We start from the raw sequence: 25,696 nt of genomic DNA, 5'->3' as shown, positions 1-25,696 counted from the left end.
CGAACTATATTAGGCAGCGACTCCTAGAAAACGGGGCAAAAGATCTGCAGGAAACGGTAACGCTCGCCACCTCCGTCGAGGTGGCCTACCAGACGCTCGGCACGTATCCTGCGGACCCTACGAGCCCCTTTCGGCCTTCCCCAGACTCGGCTACGCCACGGGCCTGCAACCCACCCAGACCGGGGGCACACCGTGCCTTTTCTGTGGGCAGGGCCAGCATCTACGACAGCGCTGCCCGGCCCATTCGGCGACCTGTAGCGACTGTGGAAAGAAGGGGCATTTTGCGAAGGTCTGCCTGTCAAGGCCCAAGGCTCAGAAACAAAAAGCCCAACAGGCCCAAAAATCGAGCTCGCAGGCCCCTCAACGCGGCTACGCCAACCGGACACGCCCCTTTCTGACACTTCACCGGCCTCGTGCGAGTCATGGGGGTGGCCATCTTGGTGGTGGCCATCTTCTAAACCTGACACGTGCGACCGACGGGGACGGCCATTTTGTGACTCCGACTCGGCAGAAGACTCAGACTACCCATGGCTGGGAGCAATCACCCTCGAACAGTCGCGGCCAAAGCACCTGCGGAACTCCATGATGTTTGTCCAAATCAACGGGCGCGACACTCCCTGCCTTTTCGACTCTGGGAGCACGGAGAGTTTCGTGCACCCAGAAACGGTAAGACGCTGCTCCCTGCGCACCTATCCCGCATCCCAAACCATCGCCCTCGCCTCTGGGTCCAATTCGGTCCAAATCAAGGGGTACTGTATTGCGAATCTCGCAATCCAGGGGGCCAAATACACCCGTTTTAAGCTGAACATCCTCCTTCACCTCTGGCCCCCCCCCCCCCCCCCCCCCCCCACTGCTCGGCCTGGATTTCCAATGTAGCCACCGAAGCCTGACCCTGAGGTTCGGCAGGCCCTTGCCCCCCTCAACGATATGCAGCCTCGCAACACTGGAAGTTGCACCCCCCTTACTATTCGCGTACCTCACCCCCGACTGTAAGCCCGTCGCCACCAGGAGCCGGCGGTACAGTGCTGAAGATATGACTTTCATCAAGTCAGAGGTCCAGCGTTTATTGAAAGAGGGGGTCATCGAGGCTACCAACAGCCCCTGGAGGGCACAAGTGGTGATAGTCCGGTCCGGGTAAAAGAAACGGATAGTCGTGGATTACAGCCAGACCATAAACCGCTCCACACAGCTCGATGCGTAACTCCTCTCCTCAACCGGATCGCGCAATACCGCGTATTCTCCACGGTCAACCTAAAATCTGCCTACCACCAGCTCCCTATCCGCCCGGAAGACCGCCTCTATACTGCTTTTGAAGCAGCCGGCCGGCTTTTCCACTTCCTTCGGGTCCCCTTCGGCGTTACTCAGCTAGATGTTAGCCCGGTGGTCGACTACAGTGAAAGGCCGACCGCCGGGACCTCTGGGTACTTATACCCTGCCTTGGAGGCTGGGTCTACTTGCCTATCGACCAATTGGTGAGCAGTCACATGACTAGTCTCAGCCGAGAGGCACATGACCAGCCAGAGCCAATGGGAAACCAGTGCTCTGCACCAATGGCAGCGCACCTAGTCATACCACCACCACACCTTTCACAAAATCATTGTGACTCCATCTGATTACCTTGCGCTTATCCTACCGACCTGCTCTAACTTATTAAAGAATTGCTTAGAACATTTTCCCTAAAACAGATGTTAAGCTAACCAGCCTGTATTATCCCACTGTCTATTTCTCTCCCTTTTTGAACAATGGAGTTGCATTTGCTATCTTCCAATCTAATGGGACCTTCCCTGAATCCAGGAAGCTTTAGAAAATGAAAACCAATGGCCCAACTATTTCGCTACACACTTCTTTTCAGATGCGAGGATGAAATCTAGCAGACCCAGGCTCTTGTCTGACTGCAGCTCCAACAATCTTCTCCGTACCATTTCTCTGATGACTGTAATTTTCCTGAGTTTCTCCCTCCCTTCCATTTCCTGGATTATAACTGCTCGTGGGATGTTGTATCCTCTCCTGTGAAGACTGATACAAAATACCTGTTCAATTCATCTGCCAACTCCTTGTTTCCCATTATCAATTCCCCAGACTCACTTTCTATAGAACCAAGGCTCACTTTTATTTTTGAAATTTTAATAGAAGCTCTTACTATCTGTATTTATATTTCTGACTAGCTTTCTCTCGAGCTCCTTGCTGGTGCATATTTAATGAGCTGAAAAGCATAAGATTGCACGTGTTCAGTCAACCCATGGTTCAGGAACCATGTTGACTTTCTCACCAGCCGCCACACTTAATCTCCAGAGTGGAAGATTCCACCCATAAAGACTATTTATTGCTATCATATTTTGGGTTGAGCAATTCAGCTTTTAGCATCCAGTGTTCATGGTAAATGTCCCCATATCAAAGAAATAGAGTCTTGCAATTAAATAGCACTTTTCAAAACCTATGGATGTTCAAAGTGCTTTACAACGAATGAAGTACTTTCCAAGTGTAATCATTGCTGTAATGTAGGAAATACAACAACCAATTTGTGCACAATAAGGTTTCACGACCAGCAACAACATAATGATCAGCTAGTCTGTTAGTGCGCTGTTGATTGAAGAATAAATACTGACTGGGACTCCAGGAAGAAGCATCCTGCTCTTCTTCATGACAGTGCCATGGGATCTTTAGAGGCAGGAGTCAGATGCAGACTCTTTTTTTTAATACCTCGATGCAAAGTGAAATCAGTTTGGTCCTAGGTTGGCATTGTCAAGGTGCCCAGGTGGCACCAGCAGTGCCAGGGCACCACCCTGTCCAAAGGGCATTCAGCTGGGGGCTTCCGATCCCCTGGGAGACATCCCCCTGTGTCCCCATTTTTGGGGACCAGTCTGAACCACACTCACCCAAGGTCTCTGAGTCAAAGGACACCTCAGGTACCTCCGGAATCTGCACATTAGAGTGAGACTAGCTGTCTTGCTCTAATATGCAGATTTTCCAAAGAGTGGGCAGGATTTACATCACAACGGCTTGTGAGATTGCGTTGGATCTAGCGAGGCATTGTAAGCCAGGTAGGACCCCGGGATCAGTGTGGTCACTGGATCATACCCCTGGTCTTACGGTCTGGTAGTAATTTTAAATTCCAAAGTAGAAAATGGAAATCATACCAATAGATAGGCTTGGTTAATAGGTAAATGGATATAAAAATTAATTATAAAATGCAGGCCCAATATCTCACAGAAAGAAAGTTTTGCTCAATCTGTAATCTCTATTTTGATTCCCCCTCCTTGTAAACCCATGACCATTACCGGCAGGACAAGGCAGATGCCTGGGAACACCACCACCTGGAGGTTCCCCTCCAAGTCACTCACCATCCTGACTTGGAAATATATCACCGTTCCTTCACCATCACTGGGTCACAATCCTAAAACTGCCCCCCCCCCTCCCCCTCCCCCCAACAACTGTATTGTGGGAGTGGACTTCAGCAGTTCCAGAAGGCAGTTCACCACCACCTTCTCAGGGGCAACTGGGGGTAGTCAATAAATGCTGGCCTAGCCAGCGTGCCCCCATCACCCATTTTAAGAAGTCATTGTGCATCTTTCAGAATGATCCCACATTCACTGCTACCGATTCTGAAGTTAACCATTGTTCATTGACTACTAAGATGATTCTGTTAGGCTAGATGCCAATCCTTGGTTTATGACCAGAATCGCATAACATAACCTGTTTAAATCCATCGCAAAATAATTCTGAATTATTCTTCCAAACTTTGACACTAGTGTCATTGTACAAACGCATTTCACATTAATTTTGCAGATTATTATGGAAAAAAAATGACAAACAAATGCCTGTCAACACTCAAGTCTCCTTTCATCAACAACTGCAGGAAATGGTATTGGAAACTGTGATCTGCTTTTGAGGCCAACTCTTTTATTTGTCACTAATTATACGTGCATGTCTCCACTTCAAACAGACAGTAGAGAGCCAAGAGTATGAAGATATAAAGCTCCCGTCTATTGACGCACAGCAGAGCTACTGTCAATCTGATGAACCTAATTAGAGATGCTGCAATCTGCTGATCAGCTCTGAAGTGAGTTGTATCACTCAATTTATTCCAAGCGAAAGATTGTAAATCTGGCCTGTCTGGCATTCACATCTCTCCTGCAGCATTTCAACAACTCTCAGGTGAACCAGCAGATGATGTGCCTTTATGCCACTATCAGCACCCTCTTTAGTCTTCAATTCTATCATTAATACTTCTTTGTCATTTGTTTCATGACACCTTTGTCAAATCTCTCCCTAGCTTCCACCTATACCTGTCTTTTAATTTGCTCCACCCCCTCTTAAACAGTATAAGTCCATCACAGTTCGCCCTCTCTTAAACTCTGAAGAAGAGTTATACAGACTCGAAACATTAATTCAGTTTTGCTTTCCCCAGATGCTGCCAGAGCTGCTGAGATTTTCCATCCTTTTCTGTTTTCCTCCAAGATCAAACTGTATTCTTTCAAGAGGTTTAAAGTATAATTTCACATAAGCAACGGAATTAACAGGAAGCAACTGACTACGAGTATATAAGTCATGTCACAAACCCAAAGCAGCTACTGTTAGTTATCTGTACATAACCTGCAAAATCTCAGATGTGACCTTTGACTTTATTGCAGATTTTATTTGGTTTCATTTTCCATGTGCATACATTGAAGATGATAATAATTCACACTCAGAAACTCTTTATTAAACATCTATGGATCTATCAGCATGTAAAATATCTTCTAATAAATATATTCTCTTAAGAAATGTCTTGCTGAGTCAACACACAGCATGATATGATAATGAGACATGCAGGGGGGCCTCACGGTAGCATGGTGGTTAGCATCAATGCTTTACAGCTCCAGGGTCCCAGGTTCGATTCCCGGCTGGGTCACTGTCTGTGTGGAGTCTGCACGTCCTCCCTGTGTGTGCGTGGGTTTCCTCCGGGTGCTCCGGTTTCCTCCCACAGTCCAAAGATGTGCGGGTTAGGTGGATTGGCCATGCTAAATTGCCCGTAGTGTAAGGTTAATGGGGGGATTGTTGGATTACGGGTATACGGGTTACGTGGGTTTAAGTAGGGTGATCATTGCTCGGCACAACATCGAGGGCCGAAGGGCCTGTTCTGTGCTGTACTGTTCTATGTTCTATGTTCTAATGATAACAAATTGCACTATTAATGCAATAAACGTCCCAAGGTGCTTCAGAGGAACAATCATAGAATCCCTCCAGTGCAGAAGGATGCAATTTGGTACATCAAGTCTGCACCGAGCCTTCAAAACACCACCCTATCCAGATCCAATCCCCACCCTATTTCTGCAACTCCACCTGAAGGAGCAATTTAACACATCCAATCCACCTAACCTGCACATCTTTGGACTGTGGGAGGAAACCAGAGCACCCGGAGGAAACCCACCACAGACATGGGGAGAAAGTTCAAACTCCGGGTCGAATCCGGGTCCCTGGTGCTGTGAGCCAACAGCACTAACCACTGTGCTACTGTGCCACCCAATGGGCAAACAAAATTTGATACCAAACCACATACAGAGCTAATGGGTAGAATTTTAAGGATGGAGAACAATCGCCGGCCGCCATCCCAAGCATCAATGTGTAACAAGCAACCGTCAATTCTCAACCTCCCATCGCTATTTGATGCTCACTTCAGCAATGATTGGCAGCGGTCAGAACTTGCAACCATCCTTGGAAGGAAGTCCCGCCCTTGGGAATTGTGTGCCAATCAGATTGGCTGACAGTTCTTCAGGCATAGCACTACAGTGGCCAGAAGTAGTATGGCAGCGCTCAGCCTGGAACTAAGTCCTGGGACCATTGCAAAGGCAAGTCTGAGAGGTCTCGGTGGGAGAAGGGTAGGAGACACCCTGGTGGAGGGGGTGGGTATGCCAGGAGAAGGGTGATTGTGACATAGGGGTGTAGGCCAAGAGGAGGGGGTTCCGGAACTCAAATGTCCCGGTAGGGAGGGCACCTCAACTCTGAGGGGCCTTCAGATGAGGCAACCCTTCACTTCCCACCTGGGATGGAGATAAGTTTTATTGTCACTTTCCCAACCTACCCACATCTGCTCTCATCAGCATCAATATTGTGGCCACTAAAGGGCCTTAATAGGTTAAAGGGCAAGAATCCTGTCCGAAGCCCTGCCCGCCCAAGTTTGAAATTGTGCCTGGGTTTGGGCGGGCGGATTCTCGGCGGGGGGGGGGGGGGGGGGGTTGAATCACATCCAATCAATTTTATGCTCTCCCTCCCCCACCTTGAACAAGTCTTGAGGGAGCATAACATTCTGCCCAATAAGACAGTTTGGTCAAAGACGAAGGCCTCAAAGAGCATCTTAACAAAGAAGTAAAAAAGTAGAGGTGGAGAGACATAAGGAGGGCATTCCAGGGCTCATGAGCTCTGGATAAGGCACAGCAATGAATGTTACAGCAAATAAAATCAGGAATGAGTAAAAGGATAGAAATTGGAAAAATGTCAAGATCTCAGAGAGCTGTAGGACCAGAAGAGGTTATAGAGATATAGATGAATTTGTAAACCAGGGCAAGAATTTTAAAAATGGGCCAACATATGTTATAAGGGTGATTGGTGGAAGGAACTTAGTATGAGTTAGGAGACAGGCAGCAAATCTTCGGTTGATTGGCCATGCTCAATTGCCCTCAGTGTCCAATGTGGCCAAAAAGGTTGGGTGGGGTTACGGGGATGGGTTGGAAGTGTGGGCTTAAGTGGGGTACTCTTTCCAAGGGCCGGTGCAGACCTGATGGGCCCAATGGCCTTCTGCACTGTAAATTATATGTGATAAGGACACCAAAACTGCACACAATTCTTCAGGTGTGGCCTCATCAATGCCCTATACAACTGTAGTAAAACATCCCGATTCCTATACTCAATTCCTCTCGCTACGAAGACCAACATACCATTTGCCTTCTTTACTGACTGCTGTACCTGCGCACTTACTTTCAGCGACTGATGCACGAGGACGCCAAGGAATTATTGGCTGTGAGGACCCATTGGAACCATACGCAAGCACGATGTCACCGTTTTCAGAAGGGAAGCGATGCGAGTTGGGGGGGGGGGGGGCGAAAGAGAGAGAATGAGAAGAAATATACAATGGTGAGAGACAGTGAGCCTGCAGAATATTTCAAAGGTATAATTAGAATTTCTGACTGGAGACACTGTGGCTCGTCAGTTGAGAACAGCATAGTAAAGCGTAGGAAGAAAAACATAACGAAGGTCAAATTACAGAGTTTAAAGATTTGGAAAGATTTAAAACATGAGTGAAATCATTTTAAAAATGCAGGACAATACATATTTATTTTGTGAAAGATTTTGAAATCGGCCTAAGAGGATCAAAATAAAATAAGTTAAAAGCTGCAGCGAAATAAGTCGGATCAAATGAACTGATTAAAAATTCTTTTTCAAATAATTGGAAGCTATTGCTTACACGTAACCATAAAACCCATTGTAAATAAAGTGATTTATGTCTTGAATTCAATCCTCGTTTCAATTGTATTATCTGCTGATATACGATGCAACCCCAGATGGCACATATTTAAGTGACGCGGTTTAGCAGCAGTGTGGTGATTGCTTTTCCTGGTGTTTTGCAGATGCGAAGATGAATCACCATGTGAAATAAAATGGACCTTAGCTAGGTATTGAGGTGCATCGACTTCTGAGTAATTATCAACAGCGAACTCCTGACAAGATGCTGACAGTTTGATACAACCCGATCTATTGCCCAATATGACTGAACACATGAGAAGAGATGGTAGCTTGTTCCAATGACAAACAGTTATTATTCTCTAGTTATCTCCATCCTGGAAAATACATTTGAAAAGAGTTGCGGAAAAGCAATAAATAATGTAATGATATATGGAGATGAAAGATGGAGATGCACTGTGTTATGATGGGGCAAGTTATCCATCACCAGATCCTCACATTTATGCTTTTATCTTAAGATTCAAAGATGTCATTGTTTCTAGTCAGTGATTTTACGGGCACGATATAATGGTAAAAGTTCAGAGTGCTATTTTGGGTGCGAGTTCCTGGGTGTTTCTTGATGGGCGCGTCGGTGAGATCGCGGCCTGTATTTAACGGCACATAGTGCCAAAAGTGACCCACGAGCTTCAGGCCGGTACTGCCCGGCTCGCCAGTTGATTTGCCAGACTCGTGCCCAGCAACTCTCTGCTAACAAGGAGGAGCTACTTTTAAACACCCCCTCACACTCACTCCCAGTAAGCACACAAGCATGGCACCATGCAGAGCTCCTCCATGCTGCGGGGATGCCGCCCTGGCCAGGCGTCTACACGCCATGGAGGTGGGACGGGACATCCAGTTCACTCTTGGGGGGTCGGAGGACCAGCAGCAGGGTCACCAATGCTGTCTGGAAGGCAGTTCATAGCATGACCAGGAGGACCGCAGGAAGAAGACCAAAGACTTCCATCGAGCCGTAAGGGTGAGCACCAGCCCCCGGCATCAGTTCAGCCTGCCACCCCTTGCATGCCCTTCTTTCCTATTGATGAAGGGCACCCCATGGTGCTCGAAGGGCCATCGATTCCCCCCCCCCCCCCGGGCCTGGGGCTTGCCAGTGATAGTAATAAATCCTGCTGTCTGGGCCTGGTCCAAGTTGAAGGTGCTGCTCGGGTGCACAGAGCAACCGTGACAACTCAAATGTACCCGTGCCTGGATGTTTGCAAGATCCCATACAGGTCCCGTCCCCCAGTCGAGACCTGGAATGACCCAGAGGCATAAATGTGAGGCTTTCAGCTTGACGGTCAATGGGAACAGGTCCCTTCCTCCATACCCCCTGTGGTACAAGATGTGCCACCATTTTACACAGCTGCCGCAGAGTCGCCCTGGTGAGCCGACGCTGTTGACAGTTCACGCGGACCACAGCTCCTCAAAGGACAGGCGCTGACGCACGGCCTGGTGCGGCGCCTCCTCTGCAACCCCTCCTCAGCCTGTTGGACGCCCGGCATTTGAACTTCACCGGCTGGCACCTGCTCTTCTGGTGCAGGCTCTTCTTGTGCAGGGTCCTTGTTGGGCTGGCCCTGGCACTCTCACCACCATGCATCCACAACGGCTGCAGCAGTCATGTGGAGGGTGAGCATCGCTGGCTGTAATCCAAAATCTATGTTTTGTCAGGGAGAGGGGGAAAGAGTCAAAGAATGTCAGCAAAGTGAGGGATTCCTTTGACATTCCAATGCCACCAGGTTACATGGTCACTCTGTGTGCTGCTGTGCCACCTTCAACATCTTCTAGCTCCCCCCCACCCTGCACCCTTCCTCTGGCCACTTTAAGATGATGTCGTTTGCACTGCACCCCTGTCCCCATCAATGACTGGCACGTGGTCTGTGATGTGGGGAACTTCTATCCTCACCACCCTTCCCTGCCAGCTGGGGTACTGGTAGCTGCTGCAATCGATTTTAGCGTTGGCTATATGGCCCCTGTCCCACTGTGGCCCACATGGGTCTCCTCACTGGGTGAGCCTTGTGCTATCCCAGAAGGAGGGTGGCAACTAGCTGTGTGGTCATTCGTCTCCATACTAAGGGCCTGATATGTGGGCAGGTCTCACAGATGGTGGTGAGCGAGTGATATGTGCGTTTCTGGAATCTTAGCTGTAGTGTTATAAGGAAACATACATAAAAAATAGAAGCACGAGTAGACCATTCAGCCCTTCGAACCTGCTCCACCATTCATTATGATCATGGCTAATCATCAAGTTCAACCCTGATCCTGACTTCCCGCTGTATCCCTTGATCCCTTCAGCCCCCGCTGTATCCCTTGATCCCTTCAGCCCCAAGAGTATCTAATTCCTTCTTGAAATTACACAATGTTTTTACCTCAATTACTTTCTGTGGTAGTGAATTCCACAGATTCACAACTGTCGGGATGAAGAAATTTCTCCTCACCTCAGTCCCAAAAGGTTTACCTCTTATCCGCAAACTATGATCCCTAGTGCTGGACTCCCCCAGAATCGGGAACATTCTTTCTCAATCTACCCTGTCTAATCCTGTTAGAATGTTATAAATTTCTATGAGATCCCTCTTCAGTCTTCTAAACTCCAACGAATATAATCCTAACCGATTTAGTCTTTCCTCATCTGACAGTCCCGCCATCCCAGGAATCAGCCTGGTAAACCTTCCTTGCACTCCCTCCATAGCAAGAACATCCTTCCTTAGATAAGGAAACCAAAACTGCATTGAACACGCCAGGTGTGACCTCACCAATGTTCTATATAATGGTAGTAAAACATCCCTCTTCCCGTACTCAAATCCTCTCGCTATGAAGGCCAACATACCATTTGCCTTCTTTACTGCCTGCTGTACCTGCAAACTTAGACGTGGAGCCTGGGTTTTACACACAGGTTGTGACAGGGAGCTGGTCAGGTTTGCTACCTGGGGGCAGGATGGATTGGATCAGGGATGTGGTGGACAGGCAGGGCCTGGAGACATTTCATGATCCTCGGGGGTGGGCTAGCTAATAGTGTCACTGGTGAGGCTTTTAGTCCAAGAGCTGTGTGGCAGGGCGTGTCACAGCGCCAACGCTGCATGTATCCTATGTTTGGTGTGAGAATTGCTAATCCCCTGCTTCCTCTGCAGTGGGCTGCGCTTCTGAGGAGTGCGCTGAGGAGTGTCAGCACCTGGTGAGCTGGTGATTCAGCATGGCCATGCCCATCCCCTTGTTGAGTATGCTGGGAAATTAGGGTTTCCAGATGGTTGGGCTGGGTGGATTTCCACATGACCAGAAGCCCTCAGAGCATTTGCAGAATACTGTCAGCAGTCTCAACAGCCAGGAGCTTGTAAATTACAGCTAGGGGTGAGTTTGCATGAATTTATGCAACAATGGGGGTCTCTGTACCCGCTTCCAACATCTTTAGCAGTAAATAGTTGTACTATAATTCCAGCCTTTACATGCCCTGTAGAATGTCAAAAAACAATCTAATAGTTATGAAAAACTATAACTTTTACCTTCCAATTCTCCCATCTTCCCTTCAAGGAAGTAACTGTCATCTCGGCTTGACATCTCCCCCATGGTATGTTTAAGATCAACATTCTCCATATGGAAATGGAAAAAAGCTCATGTGGAGAGAGAGGTTGGAATGAATTCATACCATTGTTACAGTACCAGGTTTCCTGAGTGAAATTACCAGCTATTGTACTGCGAAAGGAGCAAAGAATTGTATTTCACAATTAAACAAACAGGAAGCCGAGTCATGTGAAGTTTCAACAGATTGCAACCGTTGAAACATTGTCAACTGCATTTTCAATCAAGATTATTCTTTCACTATTTAAGAAGCTAAGAGAGTGTTACAGCTCAGAAGTGACTATTTGGCCATTCATTGTTCTTTGCCCAGTTTAGTTTAGTTGCCCAGGATAGTTCCGAATCTCCAGTTTTTTTACTCTCCCCATAATCCTGCTTTTCGAGCACCCTGTCCAATTGTCTTTTAAATTGTTCTATGGAATCTGATTCATTCACCCGCCCAAAGAGTGCATTACGGATCTTGAACCATGCTCTGAAAAAGTGTAATGGTTCAAAACCACCTTTCAATTGCTAATAGACTCATCAGGTTTGGTAATGAAACATGGTATGTGGAATCTCTCAGGGTTATTCACTCTACAAAACTCAGTACATTGTTATATTTTTAATTATGAGCGATTGATTAGGTGACGCTGAGAACCAGCGTATAAACAGTGTTCTTGTCGGCCTGTTTTTTATTGCTTCCAGTTGTATGTGAAGTGCAGGTTTTAAATGAGTCCTATTGTCGCACTATGAATCTCACATAACATGTCAACGGATTGGAAAATGCAGCATGCATTATGATGAGTTAATAGATGGAGTGACAACTGCTATTGCATGTACTGACATTGTAAACCTTCAATTAACGTTAAAAAAAAGAGGTGCTGTGAGAACATATAATGTGATACTCACATGGCAGCTATCAGTAATGTTGTCAGAACTAACTTAAGAATTTGGCCTATGCAAAGCTCGTAGACCACAAACAATGCTTCCTAATAGTGGGATATTATTAGAAGCAGAATTAGCACAATTGTTGCCATGAAAACAGTTGAAAGTGTCAGTTCGCATGAAAGAAAAGCAAATGCATACATTTTCAATGAAAATTTGTCAATTATCCCAGAGTTAACAATTCATTCTCCATGGGCATCATAGGTAGGTATGGCTTCCTGCTGAGAGCCTTTCTCCTCCTCCTTCTTCCAGCAGCTTGTACTGCTCTACATGACCTCTGTTCATTCTCCAAGTCATTCTGTATTCCAAGCCAGTGCTTACTCAAGCACCCATATCCGGAAGTAATTAGTTTGCGCATAAGACTTTAAGTTAGCAAAAGCATTGTCAGTATCTGTCACACCATTCCCAGTCAACTTTTGCAACTTGTAAGAACTAGAGAAAGCACTAAATACTTGAAGAATCAAGGTAACGATGAGTGAGAAGGAATCGACTAGCAAGTAACCTTCAGGTAGTTGATGATCATTTTGAATAACGCTAACGGGTGGATCCTCCTTGCTGCTGGACACGAGATTAAGAGAGGCAGGAATGGTGAGCTCCAAAATGGTACCACTGGCATCAAATTTTAATTATACACTGATTGAGGTCCTGGTCTATCTGCTCCATGTACATCCAAGCGCTTAAGGGCTTTCACCAATTTTGCGTCTAACACAATATGCCCAAAGGTCGGCAGGCGTGCTACAGATGCCATTGTGGGGTTCTGAAGGCACTCATAACACTCCAAAAACGGGTGCCAGGCCTAGTTTCCCGTCCTGCCCATCATGGAAGTGAGAATTAAAGGAAGATTATACCAAGCCATTGGTAGTATGGACATAATCCTGTGTTATTTTATTATCATTGTAGTTTTTGAAATCACTCATTTCCTTTTTGTCTGTGGCAACAGCTGTATTTGTAACTCAATCAGGCTTGAACGTTAAGGAACAGGTGTCAGGCTTAATTTAGAGTGAGATAGACAGGAGGGACAGTCAACCTTCCCCCAACTGGTACTGGAACTCATTGGACAGTGATCAGTTCTTACAATGATTTGAACGCATAACTGCAGTTGGGTAGGTAGATAATTAGTCAGAGTCCACAAGGGACCATAGGCATCTCTGTTAGAGAGAAGCAATTGGTTGTATTACATGAGAGGTATCACTCTGCAACAAGCATGGGGCAGGTAAGGAGGCAAGTCCCAAGTCTAACTCAACTGGAATTGAAGCCTGGATCAGCATCAATCTGAACAACATGCTAGCCATTGAACTAACTGGCCCCCTACAACAAGAGGAGTAACAGCAAATAAAAATACAACATGAAATGCCGAGGTTGTTGATCAATAGACGATTAGTTCCTTAACTCATTCAAGGGATGCAGACGTCACTGGCTAGACCAGCATTTATTGCCCATCCCTAATTGCCCTTGAAATGGGGGTGGTGAACTGTCTTTATGAACCACTGCTGTCCATGTGTTGAAGGAATATCCACAGTGCAATTCGGAAGGGAGTTCTGGGATATTGACCCAGCAACAGCGGAGGAACTCTGATGTATTTCCAGGTCAGGATGGTGTGTGACTTGGAGGGGAATTTGCAGCTGGTGGTGTTGCCATGGATCTGTTGCCCTTGTCCTTCTGGATGGTAGAGGTCTCAAGCTTGGAAGGCGATGTCAAAGGAGCCATAGTGAGTTTCTGCCATGCATCTTTTAGATGGTACACACTTTTGTCACAATGTGTCAGTTGTGGAGAGAGTGAAAGTTGAAGGTGGTTAATGGGGTGCCAGTCAAGTGGGTTGCTTTGTCCTGGATGGTGTTGAGCGACCTGGTGTTTTTTGAGTTGCACTTAGCCAGGCAAGTGGGGACTATTCCATCAGATTCCTGACTTGTGTCTTTTAGACGGTAGACAGACTTTGGGAGTCAGGAGGTAAATTGCTTGCCACAAAATTCCAAGCCTCTGACCTGCTCTTGTACCCACAGTATTTATATGGTTCATCCATTTTAGTTTCTGCTCAATGGTAACCCCCCCAGGATGTTGATAATGAGGGATTCGGCGATGGTAATGCCATTGAATTTCAAAGGGTGATGAGTAGATTCTCTCTTGATGGGGATGGTCAACACCTTTCACTTGTGTAGCATGATTGCTCATTTCCACTTCTCAGCCCAAGGTCTTGCTGCATATGGACACAAAATGCTTCAGTATCTGAGGAGTCATGGATGGTGCTGAACATCATGCAATCATCAGCAAAAATCCCCATTCTCACCTGATGATGGAAGGAAGGTAATTGATGAAGCAGCTAAAGATGGTTGGGCTTAGGACGCTACCCTGCAGTGATGTCCTGGAACAGAGATGATTGATCTCCAACAGCAGAACCATCTTCATTTTTGTTGGTTATGACTCCTCAGTACCGGTGCCCCGCAAGGCTTCATACTTAGCCCCCTACTCTACTCCCTGTACACACACGACTGCATGGCAAAACTTGGTTCTAACTCCATCTACAAGTTTGCTGACGATACGACCATAGTGGGCCGGATCTCAAATAATGACGAGTCCGAATACAGGAGGGAGATAGAGAACCTAGTGGAGTGGTGTAACGACAACAATCTCTCCCTCAATGCCAGCAAAACTAAAGAGCTGGTCATCGACTTCAGGAAGCAAAGTACTGTACACACACCTGTCAGCATCAACGGAGCCGAGGTGGAGATGGTTAGAAGTTTCAAATTCCTAGGGGTGCACATCACCAAAAATCTATCCTGGTCCACTCACGTCGACGCTATCACCAAGAAAGTACAACAGCACCTATACTTCCTCAGGAAACTAAGGAAATTCGGCATGTCCACATTAACCCTTCCCAACTTTTACAGATGCACTATAGAAAGCATCCTATCGGGCTGCATCATAGCCTGGTATGGCAACTGCTCGGCCCAGGACCGCAAGGAACTTCAGAGAGTCATGAATACCGCCCAGTCCATCACACGAACCTGCCTCCCATCCATTGACTCCATCTACACCTCCCGCTGCCTGGGGAAAGCGGGCAGCATAATCAAGGATCCCTCCCACCCGGCTTACGCACTTTTCCAACTTCTTCCATCGGGCAGGAGATTCAGAAGTCTGAGAACACGCACAAACGGACTCAAAAACAGCTTGTTCCCCACTGTCACCAGACTCCTAAATGACCCTCTTATTGACTGACCTCATTAACACTCCACCCTGTATGCTTCAACCGATGCCAATGCTTATGTAGTTACATTGTATATCTTGTGTTGCCCTATTATGTATTTTCATGTATTTTCTTCCATGTACTGAATGATCTGTTGAGCTGCTTGCAGAAAAATACTTTTCACTGTACCTCGGTATACGTGACAATAAACAAATCCAATCCAAATGGGAGTTTCTCTCCCTGATTCCCATTGACTCCAGTTTTTCTAGGTGCCACATTTGGTCAAATGCTGCCTTGATCTCAAGTGCAGTCATTCTCAACTCCCCACTGAATTCAGCTCTTGTATGTATGTTTGAAGTAAAGCTGTAATGAGGTGAGGGGCCCTGAGTGAGTGGCCAGCACTGAGTAAGTGCTGCATGATAGCACTGTCGACATCACTTTCCATCACTTTGCTGTTGGTCCAGAGTGGACTGATGTGGCATCTATCATTTATGCATACTGGCTAGAAAAGTAGTATGGAAAGGGAACAAAGTTCACGCAAGAATAGACTTTGTTCTTTTCTTAAATTACGATACACAAAATAAAAGGTCAACTAGACAGTAACGTAAGTCACGTATGCAATTTTCCGCTTCACATTCAGTGCTGAGTGCAGAAATGTTTATGAGATGGCCAATGAAGTAATAGATAGAACATCATTGATAGTGTCAGGGGCTCACAGTAAAGAAGGAACTTGCATTTCTGTAGCACCCTTCTGTCCTCAGGATGTTCCACCTTGCTGTTAGTGAAATGTTTCTAAAGTGTAGTTACAATTGTAATTTCAGGAAAGACAGCAACCAATTTAAAATATTGAGATCTTGCAAACAGCAATGAGATAAATGACCAGATGACCTGTTTCAACAGTACCGCACGAAGGATAAATTACAACCAGGGCGCCAGGAGAACCCCTCAGCTGTACTTTAAATTGTAAATTTATGTTTAGCTTCATCTTATTATTACAGTGAAAGGTAGGCACCTCAAATAGCACAACACCACTGAGTTCTCCACTGAAGCATCAGCCTAGATTATATCCTATCTCTGGAATGGTGTTTGAATCAATGACCTTCTGCGTTACAGCTGACAGTGGTACTCTTGAGCCAAACAATAAGAAGTTTGCTCAAAGAAACCACAATGTGACTGGTACAATACCATAGAACCATAGAATCTCTACAATGCAGAAGGAGGCCAGTTGGCCCATTGAGTCTGCACCGACTCTTGAATAAGCACTCTGCCCGTGTCCACCCCGCCCCAACCCATAAACCCATAGTCTAACCTGCACATCCCTGGACACTAAGGTGCAATTTAGCATGGCCAAACCATCTAACCCGCACACCTTTGGACTGTGGGAGGAAACCGGTGCACCCGGAGGAAACCCACGCAGACACAGAGAGCAAGTGTAAACTCCACATAGACAATCACCCAAGGCCAGAATTGAACCAGGGACCCTGACACTGTGAGGCAGCAGTGATAACGACTGGCCACCATGCTGACCTTCCTTTATATCCATTAAATAATAGCGAAAATGTTTGCTTCTGTCTAAATTGTTCCCGAATGGTTTAGCACAGGGGCTGGTTTAGCACAGTGGGCTATATAGCTGGCTTTTAAAGCAGGCCAGCAGCGCAGGTTCAATTCCCGTACTGGCATCCCCGAGCAGGGGATGTGGCGACTAGGGGCACATTAACTTCATTTGAAGCCTACTTGTCACAATAAGTGATTTTCATTTCATTAATGCAGTATTTCATTTGTCTGTTATGAAAGTAAGAATATGCATGTGCCTTTCACATCCCAAACACTTCATAGCCACAGTTTCACATCTGGAATACAGTCAGTCTTACGTCACCAAGTGCAGCATCCAATTTGCTACAGCAGGTCATCGGAACTGCAATAAGTCATTCAGCCTCTTCGTTTAGACCACGGTTGATCTGCATCCACCTGCCTTGGTTCCATAATCGGTTCCATAATCCTGAGCATCCGGGTGCTAAAAACTTACCGATCCCAACCTACCAGATCTACCAATCACAATTTTGGAATTTTTAAACTGACCTAGCCTTAGGATAAAAGCTTTTTGAGGGCAGAGTTTCCGTACTCTTTGGAGGCAGAACTGCTGCGATCCTGACATGGATGGCCCAGCTCCAATTTTAGGGTGATGCGCCCATGTTATGGACACCTCCATCACAGGAGATAGTTTCTCTCTCTCTATCCTGTCAAATCCTTTAATCGTCTAAAATACAAATAACACCAACATAGTTCAACTGCTTTATGGTGACATTGGTTCGGGGATAAGTATTAGCCAGGAAACCACCCTGCTTCACTTCTAGTGTTGTGAACTATTTTACCTAGCAGGATCTGAACTTAAAATCACTTCCAAAAGGCAGCATCTCCAATGTTGCTGCACTCCCTAAGTACCGCACTGAGGGGTTAGTCTGGACTGAGTTCAAGTCCTGGAGTGAGGCTATGGGACTGGATTCTCTGACCCCCCCCCCCGGCCGGGTCGGAGAATCGCCGGGTGGGGGGGGGGCGGCGCGCATCCCGTCCCCGCCAGCTGCCGAAATTCTCTGGCCCCCCAAAAATCCCGTTGACGTGAATCGCGCCGCTCGACTCCGAGAATGGCGAGAACCGGGGCAACGCAATAGGCCCCAGGGCCGCCCGAATTCTCCGGGACGGATGGGCCGAAGTCCCGGCGACGTGACCACGGGTCACGTCGGTATAAATCAAACCACCTATTTAACAGCTGGCCAGCACGGAGGTATGGCTCGGTGTCGGGCGTCCGCAGGAGAAGTGACAAGTGACGGCACGGCCGCAGTTGGTGGGGGGGCCGCAGGATCCGTTGGAGTGTGTGTGCCGAAGGGGGGGTTTGGGGAGGGCGAGGGGGGGGATGTTGGGGGGTGCATGCCGGGAAGGAGAGGGTCATGCTGGGCAGGGGTGGGGCGAGTGCTGGGGGTGGGGCGAGTGCTGGGGAGAAGAGGGCACGTGCTAGGGTGGGGGGGTGGGCGTGCTGGGGAGAGGGAGGGGGTTGGGGTGCGCGTGCCAGGGAGGAGAGGGCGAGTGTTGGGGAGGATGGGGCGCGTGCTGGGGAGGGGGAGGGACGTGCTGTGGGGGGGGGGGGGGTTGGGGGGCACGTGCCAGGAGGAGAGGGTGAGTGCTGGGGAGGAGAGGGCCTGTGCCGGGGAGGAGAGGGCGGGTACCGGGGAGAAGTGGGCGCGTGCTGGGGAGGGGAGGGGGGGTGTGCCCAGTGCTGGGGAGAGGGGGGCGAGTGCTGGGGAGGAGGGGGCGAGTGCTGTGGAGGAGAGTGCGAGTGCCGGGAAGGAAAGGGCGGGTGCCGGGGAGGAGAGGGCGCGTGCTGGGGAGGGGGGTGGCATGCCAGGGAGAGGGGGTGCTTTGGGGAGGGTGGCTGACTGACAGGACAAGGAGGAGGAGGAGGAGGTGGTAGTGCCACGGTTACGGAGGCCCTGACCTTTTATGCCACGGGGTCATTTGAGGCAGCGAGTTGGAACCTGTCCGGCATCTCGCAGGCGTCGGTGCACCGGTGCATCCATGCAGTGACAGACGCCCTATATGCCATTGCGGACCGCTACATCCAGTTCCCTGTGGACCGGGCCAGCTAGGATCACCAGGGTGTGGGCTTCGCTGCGGTGGCCAGGGTGCCCATGGTCCAGAGGGCGATCGATGGGATGCACGTCCTCGTGCGGCACCTGCGGATAACAGGGCCGTGTTCACGAATAGGCGGGGACCTATTCCATGAACATTCAGGTGGTCTGTGACCACCGCATGATGATCCTGCACGTCTACGCCCAGTACCCAGGCAGTGTACATGACTCATTCGTATTGGCGCAATCTTTCATCCCCACCATGTTCGAGGGACCCCCCCCCCCACTGGCTGAGGGACTGGTTGCTGGGCGACAGGGGTTACCCATTGCAGTCGTGGCTGATGACGCCTCTACGGAGGCCACAGACTGACGCGGAGAACCGTTACAATGATGCCCATGCAGCAGCTAGGGGTGTGTTAGAGAGGTGCTTTGGGCTGCTGAAGACGCGCTTCAGGTGCCTGGACCGCTCTGGAGGGGCCCTGCAGTACCCGTCAGACAGGATTGGCTGCATCGTTGTGGTCTGCTGCGTCCTGCACGACATAGCTCTTTTCTCTCCCTACAGATGCTGCCAGACTTGCTGAGATTTTCCAGCATTTTCTCTTTCATATCAGATTCCAGCCTCCGCAGTAATTTGCTTTTATTAAGGAAAAATACTGAACGTATATCGTTCTGCCCAAGTGAGGTGGGCAAGCGGCTCCGGCGGCTCCTGTCCTGCTGGCCAGAATGATGGGTCCTCTGCCTGATTCAGCACTCGTATCTCATTAATTTTGCACAAGCGATGCCCCTCCTACTCTCCTGACAGGCCGGCAGCTGGTTCACCTTCCCGCCCTCAGCTGTGAGGTGGGAAGTGGGAGCGCCAGGAAGTCTGGGATGGGGTCTTTAAGTCTGATTGCGGAAGTCTGTGAGGTCAGGGGGGCATGGGGCTCGGGGGCAGGGCTGTAAGGTGGGGGGTCTGTGAGGTCGGGGGGGGGGGAGGCATCTTGTGTCATGCCACCTGGCCAACTGAGCTGGTTGGGTGGGTGCCCACATGACAATGCTTGTGGAATTCCCCTGCTTAGTGGGGGGTAGGGTGGGGGATGCTTGCTGCAACTGAGGATTTACTATCCAGTGATTTTTATTATGGAGGGATGACACCTGATGGCTGTCGCTTGAGTTATCAGGGTGCCTATTAGCACAGCCTGACTCTGAGGGAGGAACCAATTATGTCCAGTTGGTTAGCTAAAATTTATGTTTATGACAGTGATTGACCCTCAGGAGGTAACCCTTGGCACAATTGCGTCCCACAGTGTTAAATACAAGGCTGGCCCTCAGCTGTCAGTAACGGGGCTGGCAGATCTGGTGCCTCGAAACAAGGGCCCCAGTTCCTGCATTAGTGGTCCCATTGGATTCCCCCCCCCCCTTTCCCAACTCCCACCTCACCGTCCGAATGGGAGCACCATTGATCATGAAATAGCAAGATGGGGATAGAATAACCTCCAAAATAGTCACAATGTAAATTCTCCAGGAGCACATTTTAAGTAAGTATGCTATCCAAATAAAGTGGCATTTAGCAGCACTTCCCCCTGTATAACACTGCCCAGCAATTTGTATCACACCCTCTACATAGGCACTGATCATTTGAGGTGGTGACAAATGCCAGGATAAGTAATCTCAACTATGGACATTAATTTCGACCTGATTTGCCCTTGCCCACTTCTCCATGCCACCCACAGCATGGGTGCAGAAATTTAGAATTCTTCTTTAAATTACATCTTCATTCTCTTTCACCTCATTTCCTCCACGATTTGTTTCAAAAACACCAAAAGAGGGGTCAAAATCGAGACAAAATATTTTGCCTTTATTGCTTTCAAGGCTTGCTCCTTAATTTTGTTTTTGCAGAGAATGGTTGTGCCCCAGTGCGGCTGTGCTTGGGCTACGAGGAATCATAACGATGTTATTTTCTCAGTGGAACAGCACCCATCAATTTGTCATTGTTAACAAAGTCTGGTGTCCTCATTGTTATCGAAGCAGCACGTTTTGGGATGTTTGATTAATTGGCCCGTGAAGCTGCACTGAGCTACAAAATAGAGATTCTGGTGATTGACGAACCAAGCCACGACCATCAATATTGTCTGGCTCAACATAACATCGATGTCTTCCATACCAAAGAAAGACATTGTGGGTGAGGAGAAAAAGAAGATTTCAATGGGCCCGCTGTAAAATTAAACACGGGGTGCTTTCATAAAGACTGGTTCCACAGTTCTCTGCTAGACTAGTACACTAGTGCTACATTTCTACTGTAGCCATCAGTCTCATTTTGTGCCAGCCAGATAGTACCCCATTTACGATGCATGATTGGAATTCTGGAGTCCCTTGCATGCTCCTGTCCCAGCAGGGTTCCTGTCAACAATTGGGATTCACATTTATTGGAAATGGACTGAGGGAAATGGATTGGTGGGCCAGATAGATTGAAGATCTGATCTTGCCTAAAACAGTTGCTAACTGTTCGCATGAGCAATATGATCCATGCTGTCTAAACACTTAAAGTAATTCCAGGTGTTTCAGAATTGTCCTGAATCATTTTTAAATTGGTTCAAATGGACATCATGAGCGCTTTTCAATTTAATTTCTCATGGACCGAGAGTTATAATCTATATTATGCCAAACCAAAGCAGTGGAAGGCGACCACCTCCAGGGTCGATAACTTCTCCCTGAAGTCAATTCAAGCCCTTACTCTGGACATACAGATGTGAAATACAAGTCATTTTGGAGGAATGTAAAATTGCAGTGTGTAAACCAGTGGCATAGTCATGGGTTGTCCAGAATGTTCAAACACTCCTGCCAAATGTTTTTGGGATTTAAAAACACTGGATGACTCCTTCTTTCGAAATAATGTTCCTTAGATCACCTAATGTCATAATAACCTTTAATTAAAAAAAAATAAAATTTAGAGTACCCAATTCATATTTTTCCAATTAAAGGGCAATTTAGCGTGGCCAATCAACCTAGCCTGCACATCTTTGGGTTGTGGGGGCAAAACCCATGCAAACACAGGGAGAATATGCAAACTCCACATGGACAGTGACCCAGAGCCAGGATCGAACCTGGGACCTCAGCACCGTGAGGCAGCAATCCTAACCACTGTGCCACCGTGCTGCCCATAATAACCTTTAATAGTGTCACACGTAGGCTTACATTAATAGTGCAATGAAGTTACTGGGAAAATCCCCTAATCGCCACACTCTGGCGCCTGTTCGGGTAAGCAGAGGGAGAATACAGAACATCCAATTCACCTGACAAGCACGTCTTTCGGAACTTTTGGGAGGAAACCAGAGCACCCGGAGGAAACCCACACAGACACGGGGAGAATGTGCAGGCTGTGACCCAAGCCGGGAATCGAACCTGGGACCCTGGAGCTGTGAAGCAACTGTGCTAGCCACTGTGATAGTTGATATGAACAAGGGGTAGGAGAAGGCTATTCAGACTCTCAAGCCTGCTCTGCCATGTAATAATATCATGGCTGACCTGATAGTAACTTGAAATCTGCATTCCGTCTATGCCCAATAACAATTCCCCTCTTTGCTTACCAAGAATCTGTCCACCTCTGCCTTAAAAATATTCAAAGACTCTGCTTCCACCACCTTTTCAGGAAGAGAGTTCCAAAGACTCACGACCCTCTGAGAGAAAAAAGTTGGCCTCATCTCCATTTCAAATGGGCGACCCCTTATTTTTGAACTGTCACCCCTAGTTCCAGATTCTCCCACAAAGGGAAACATCCTTTCCACATCCACCCTGTCAAGACCCCTCGGGTTCTCATTTGTTTCAATCAAATCGCCTCTTATTATTCCAAATGATGCTCTTCCACAGTTAATTGGTTCCGCAATTTGACCAGAGAAAAAGATCTTGTGCTTTTCATGCCACAAGGACATTGCAATGAATAGCAGCAACATCATTAATGCACTAGCAACATATAACCACCTCATGGCCCTTGAGGTGTTAAGGTTCGTGCCCGTCAAGACTGTTCCCATTCTTCATTCATTTTATTTGAATCAATCATTTTAAAATAATAATTTTAAAATATAATTAAAATTATATTACCAAAATAAAAGTGTTTTTCAAGCCTTATCCAAATATTTCTTCCCCCCACAAAAAAAGTCTTGTCTCTGTCACTGGGAATAATTGCATTAAATGTGACACTCATGAAGCGCATGATTCCTGTACTGTTACATACCAGGGGCTGGTTTAGCTCACTGGCTAAATCGCTGACTTTTAAAGCAGACCAAGCAAGCCAGCAGCACGGTTCGATTCCTGTACTAGCCTCCCCGGACAGGCGCCAGAATGTGGCGACTAGGGGCGTTTCATAGTAACTTCATTGAAGCCTACTCGTGACAATAAGCGATTTTCATTCATTTAATTTCATACCAGAAATGCAGCAAACAGCACAAGCTCACACCTTGCCATTAAAAATATTTCCCAAGATTCGGGGAGGGATTCATCAAATGGGTGAGGCTGCTCTACGCGGCTCCGATGGCAAGTGTAGTTACCAATGGAAGGAGATCGGAGTACTTTAGGCTCTACCGTGGGACCAGGCAGGGGTGCCCCCTGTCCCCCTTGCTCTTTGCATTGGCGATTGAACCTTTGGCTATGGCGTTGAGGGAGTCAGGGAGATGGAGGGGTCTGGTGCGGGGTGGGGAGGAACATCGTGTATCGCTGTATGCGGACGACCTGCTGTTATATGTGGCGGATCCAGAAGGGGGAATGCCGGGGGTGATGGAGCTGTTAGCGGAATTTGGGGGCTTCTCGGGCTATAAGTTAAATTTAGGCAAGAGTGAGGTATTTGTAGTACACCCGGGTGATCAGGAGGAGGGAATTGGGAGACTCCCATTTAAGAGGGCAGTGAAGAGTTTCAGATACCTGGGTGTGAAGGTGGCCAGGAGTTGGGGGACTCTCCATAAGCTTAATTTCACCAGGCTGGTGGAGCAGATGGAGGAGGAATTTAAAAGGTGGGACATGGTGCCGCTATCGTTGGCGGGTAGAGTGCAGTCCGTTAAAATGATGGTTCTCCCGAGGTCTTGTTCCTTTTTCAGTGTTTGCCCATCTTTATCCCTAGGGCCTTTTTTAGAAGGGTGACTAGCAGCATCATGAGCTTTGTTTGGGCGCATGGGACCCCGAGGGTGAAGAGGGTCTTCTTGGAGCGGGGTAGAGATGGGGGGGGGCTGGCGTTACCCAATCTCTCGGGGTATTATTGGGCGGCCAATGTGTCGATGGTGCGCAAGTGGGTAATGGAGGGGGAGGGGGCAGCATGGAAACGGATGGAGAGGGCGTCCTGTGGAGATACAAGCCTGGGGGCCCTGGTAACGGCGCCGTGGCCGCTCCCTCCTACGAGGTATACCACGAGTCCGGTGGTGGCGGCTACCCTCAAGATTTGGGGGCAGCGGAGGCGACATGGGGAGAAGTGGGGGGCTCGATTGGTGCTCCGTTAAGGGGGAACCATAGGTTCGTCCCAGGGAACATTGATGGGGGATTTCAGGGTTGGCACAGAGCGGGCATCAGACAGCTGAGGGACCTGTTTAGTGATGGGAGGTTTGCGAGCCTGGGGGAGTTGGAGGAGAAATTTGGGCTCCCCCGGGGAACATGTTCAGGTATCTGCAGGTAAAGGCATTTGCTAGGCGGCAGGTGGAGGGATTCCGTTCGCTTCCCGCGAGGGGGGTGAGCGACAGGATGCTTTCGGGGGTCTGGGTCGGAGAGGGGAAGATATCTGATATCTACAACGTTATGTAGGAGGCGGAGGAGGCGTCAGTAGAGGAGCTGAAAGCTAAGTGGGAGGGGGAACTGGGGGAACAGATCGAAGACGGGACATGAGCTGATGCTCTGGAGAGGGTTAATTCTTCCTCGTGTGCGCGGCTTAGCCTCATCCAATTCAAGGTGCTGCACCGGGCCCACATGACTGGGACGAGGATGAGTAGGTTCTTTGGGGGTGAAAACAGGTGTGTCAGGTGCTCGGGGAGTCCAGCGAACCATGCCCATATGTTCTGGGCATGCCCGGCACTGGAGGAGTTCTGGAAGGGGGTGGCAAGGACGGTGTCGAGGGTGGTGGGATCCAGGGTCAAGCCAGGATGGGGACTCGCGATTTTTGGGGTTGGGGTGGAGCCGGGAGTGCAGGAGGAAAAAGAGGCCGGTGTGCTGGCCTTTGCGTCCCTAGTAGCCCGACGAAGGATCTTGCTACAATGGAAGGATGCGAGGCCCCCAAGCGTGGATACCTGGATCAATGACATGGCGGGTTTCATTAAGCTAGAGAAGGTCAAATTCGCCCTGAGAGGGTCGGTATAAGGGTTCTTTAGGCGGTGGCAACCTTTTCTCGACTTTCTGGCTCAACGATAGGGTACAGGGACAGTAGCAGCAACCCGGGGGGGAGGGGGGGAAGGGGGAGGGAAAAGGGGGGGGGGGTGGTGGACAATGACTATGTTTGTTTGTTTATTTAATTTTAATTTATTTTTAAGTTCTTTTGTTGTTCATTGGGGTTGGGGGGGTGGGGGGATGTGATACATGCGTCGATACGGTCTGGGGGGTGTTACAGTTATTATGGGTTATTTTGTTGCATTTCATTGTTTTTTTTTATAAATGTTTTTATTCAGTTTTCATATTTTATATTGAACAAATTACAAATTGTTAGGAGAGAAAAAAAAACAAAAAAAACAAACACGCAAAAATTAACATACATATTTACAGGTAAGCATCTTCGTAGTAGTAACTGCGCCCGCCCCCCCCCCCCCCCCCCCCTCAACATGTTTATTTAGTTTGGTTTTGGGCCTTAGCTAGCCATCGAACCCCCGTACCGAACCTGTAGCCCCCCCCCCCCCCCCTCCCGCTACCTTCCCCCGACTATTCTTCCTCTTGTACATTGGCCACAAATAGGTCCCGGAACAGTTGCATGAATGGCTCCCACGTT

General features: G+C 48.2%; 1 protein-coding gene across 6 annotated transcripts in view; it reads right to left on the bottom strand.

Annotated features, from left to right (window-relative positions):
• The window catches only part of ablim1b (actin binding LIM protein 1b), a 408,263-nt gene that overhangs the window by 260,059 nt on the left and 122,508 nt on the right, over positions 1-25,696 (bottom strand). For 4 of the 6 annotated variants that reach the window (XM_038773461.1, XM_038773463.1, XM_038773462.1 and 1 more), the window contains exon 1: positions 10,968-11,093. The exons of 1 other annotated variant lie outside the window; for it this stretch is intronic. In XM_038773461.1, the coding sequence (XP_038629389.1) occupies positions 10,968-11,058 (91 nt within the window). In that variant the 5' untranslated portion in view covers positions 11,059-11,093. Of the gene's footprint in view, positions 1-10,967; positions 11,097-25,696 lie in introns of those variants that run through there. One more of the 6 variants, XM_038773458.1, reaches the window with a different exon arrangement.

This window comes from Scyliorhinus canicula, chromosome 16 (assembly GCF_902713615.1).
Source record: "Scyliorhinus canicula chromosome 16, sScyCan1.1, whole genome shotgun sequence".
Classification (NCBI taxonomy): Eukaryota; Metazoa; Chordata; class Chondrichthyes; order Carcharhiniformes; family Scyliorhinidae; genus Scyliorhinus; species Scyliorhinus canicula.
This window is presented reverse-complemented; position numbering and strand designations above follow the sequence as displayed.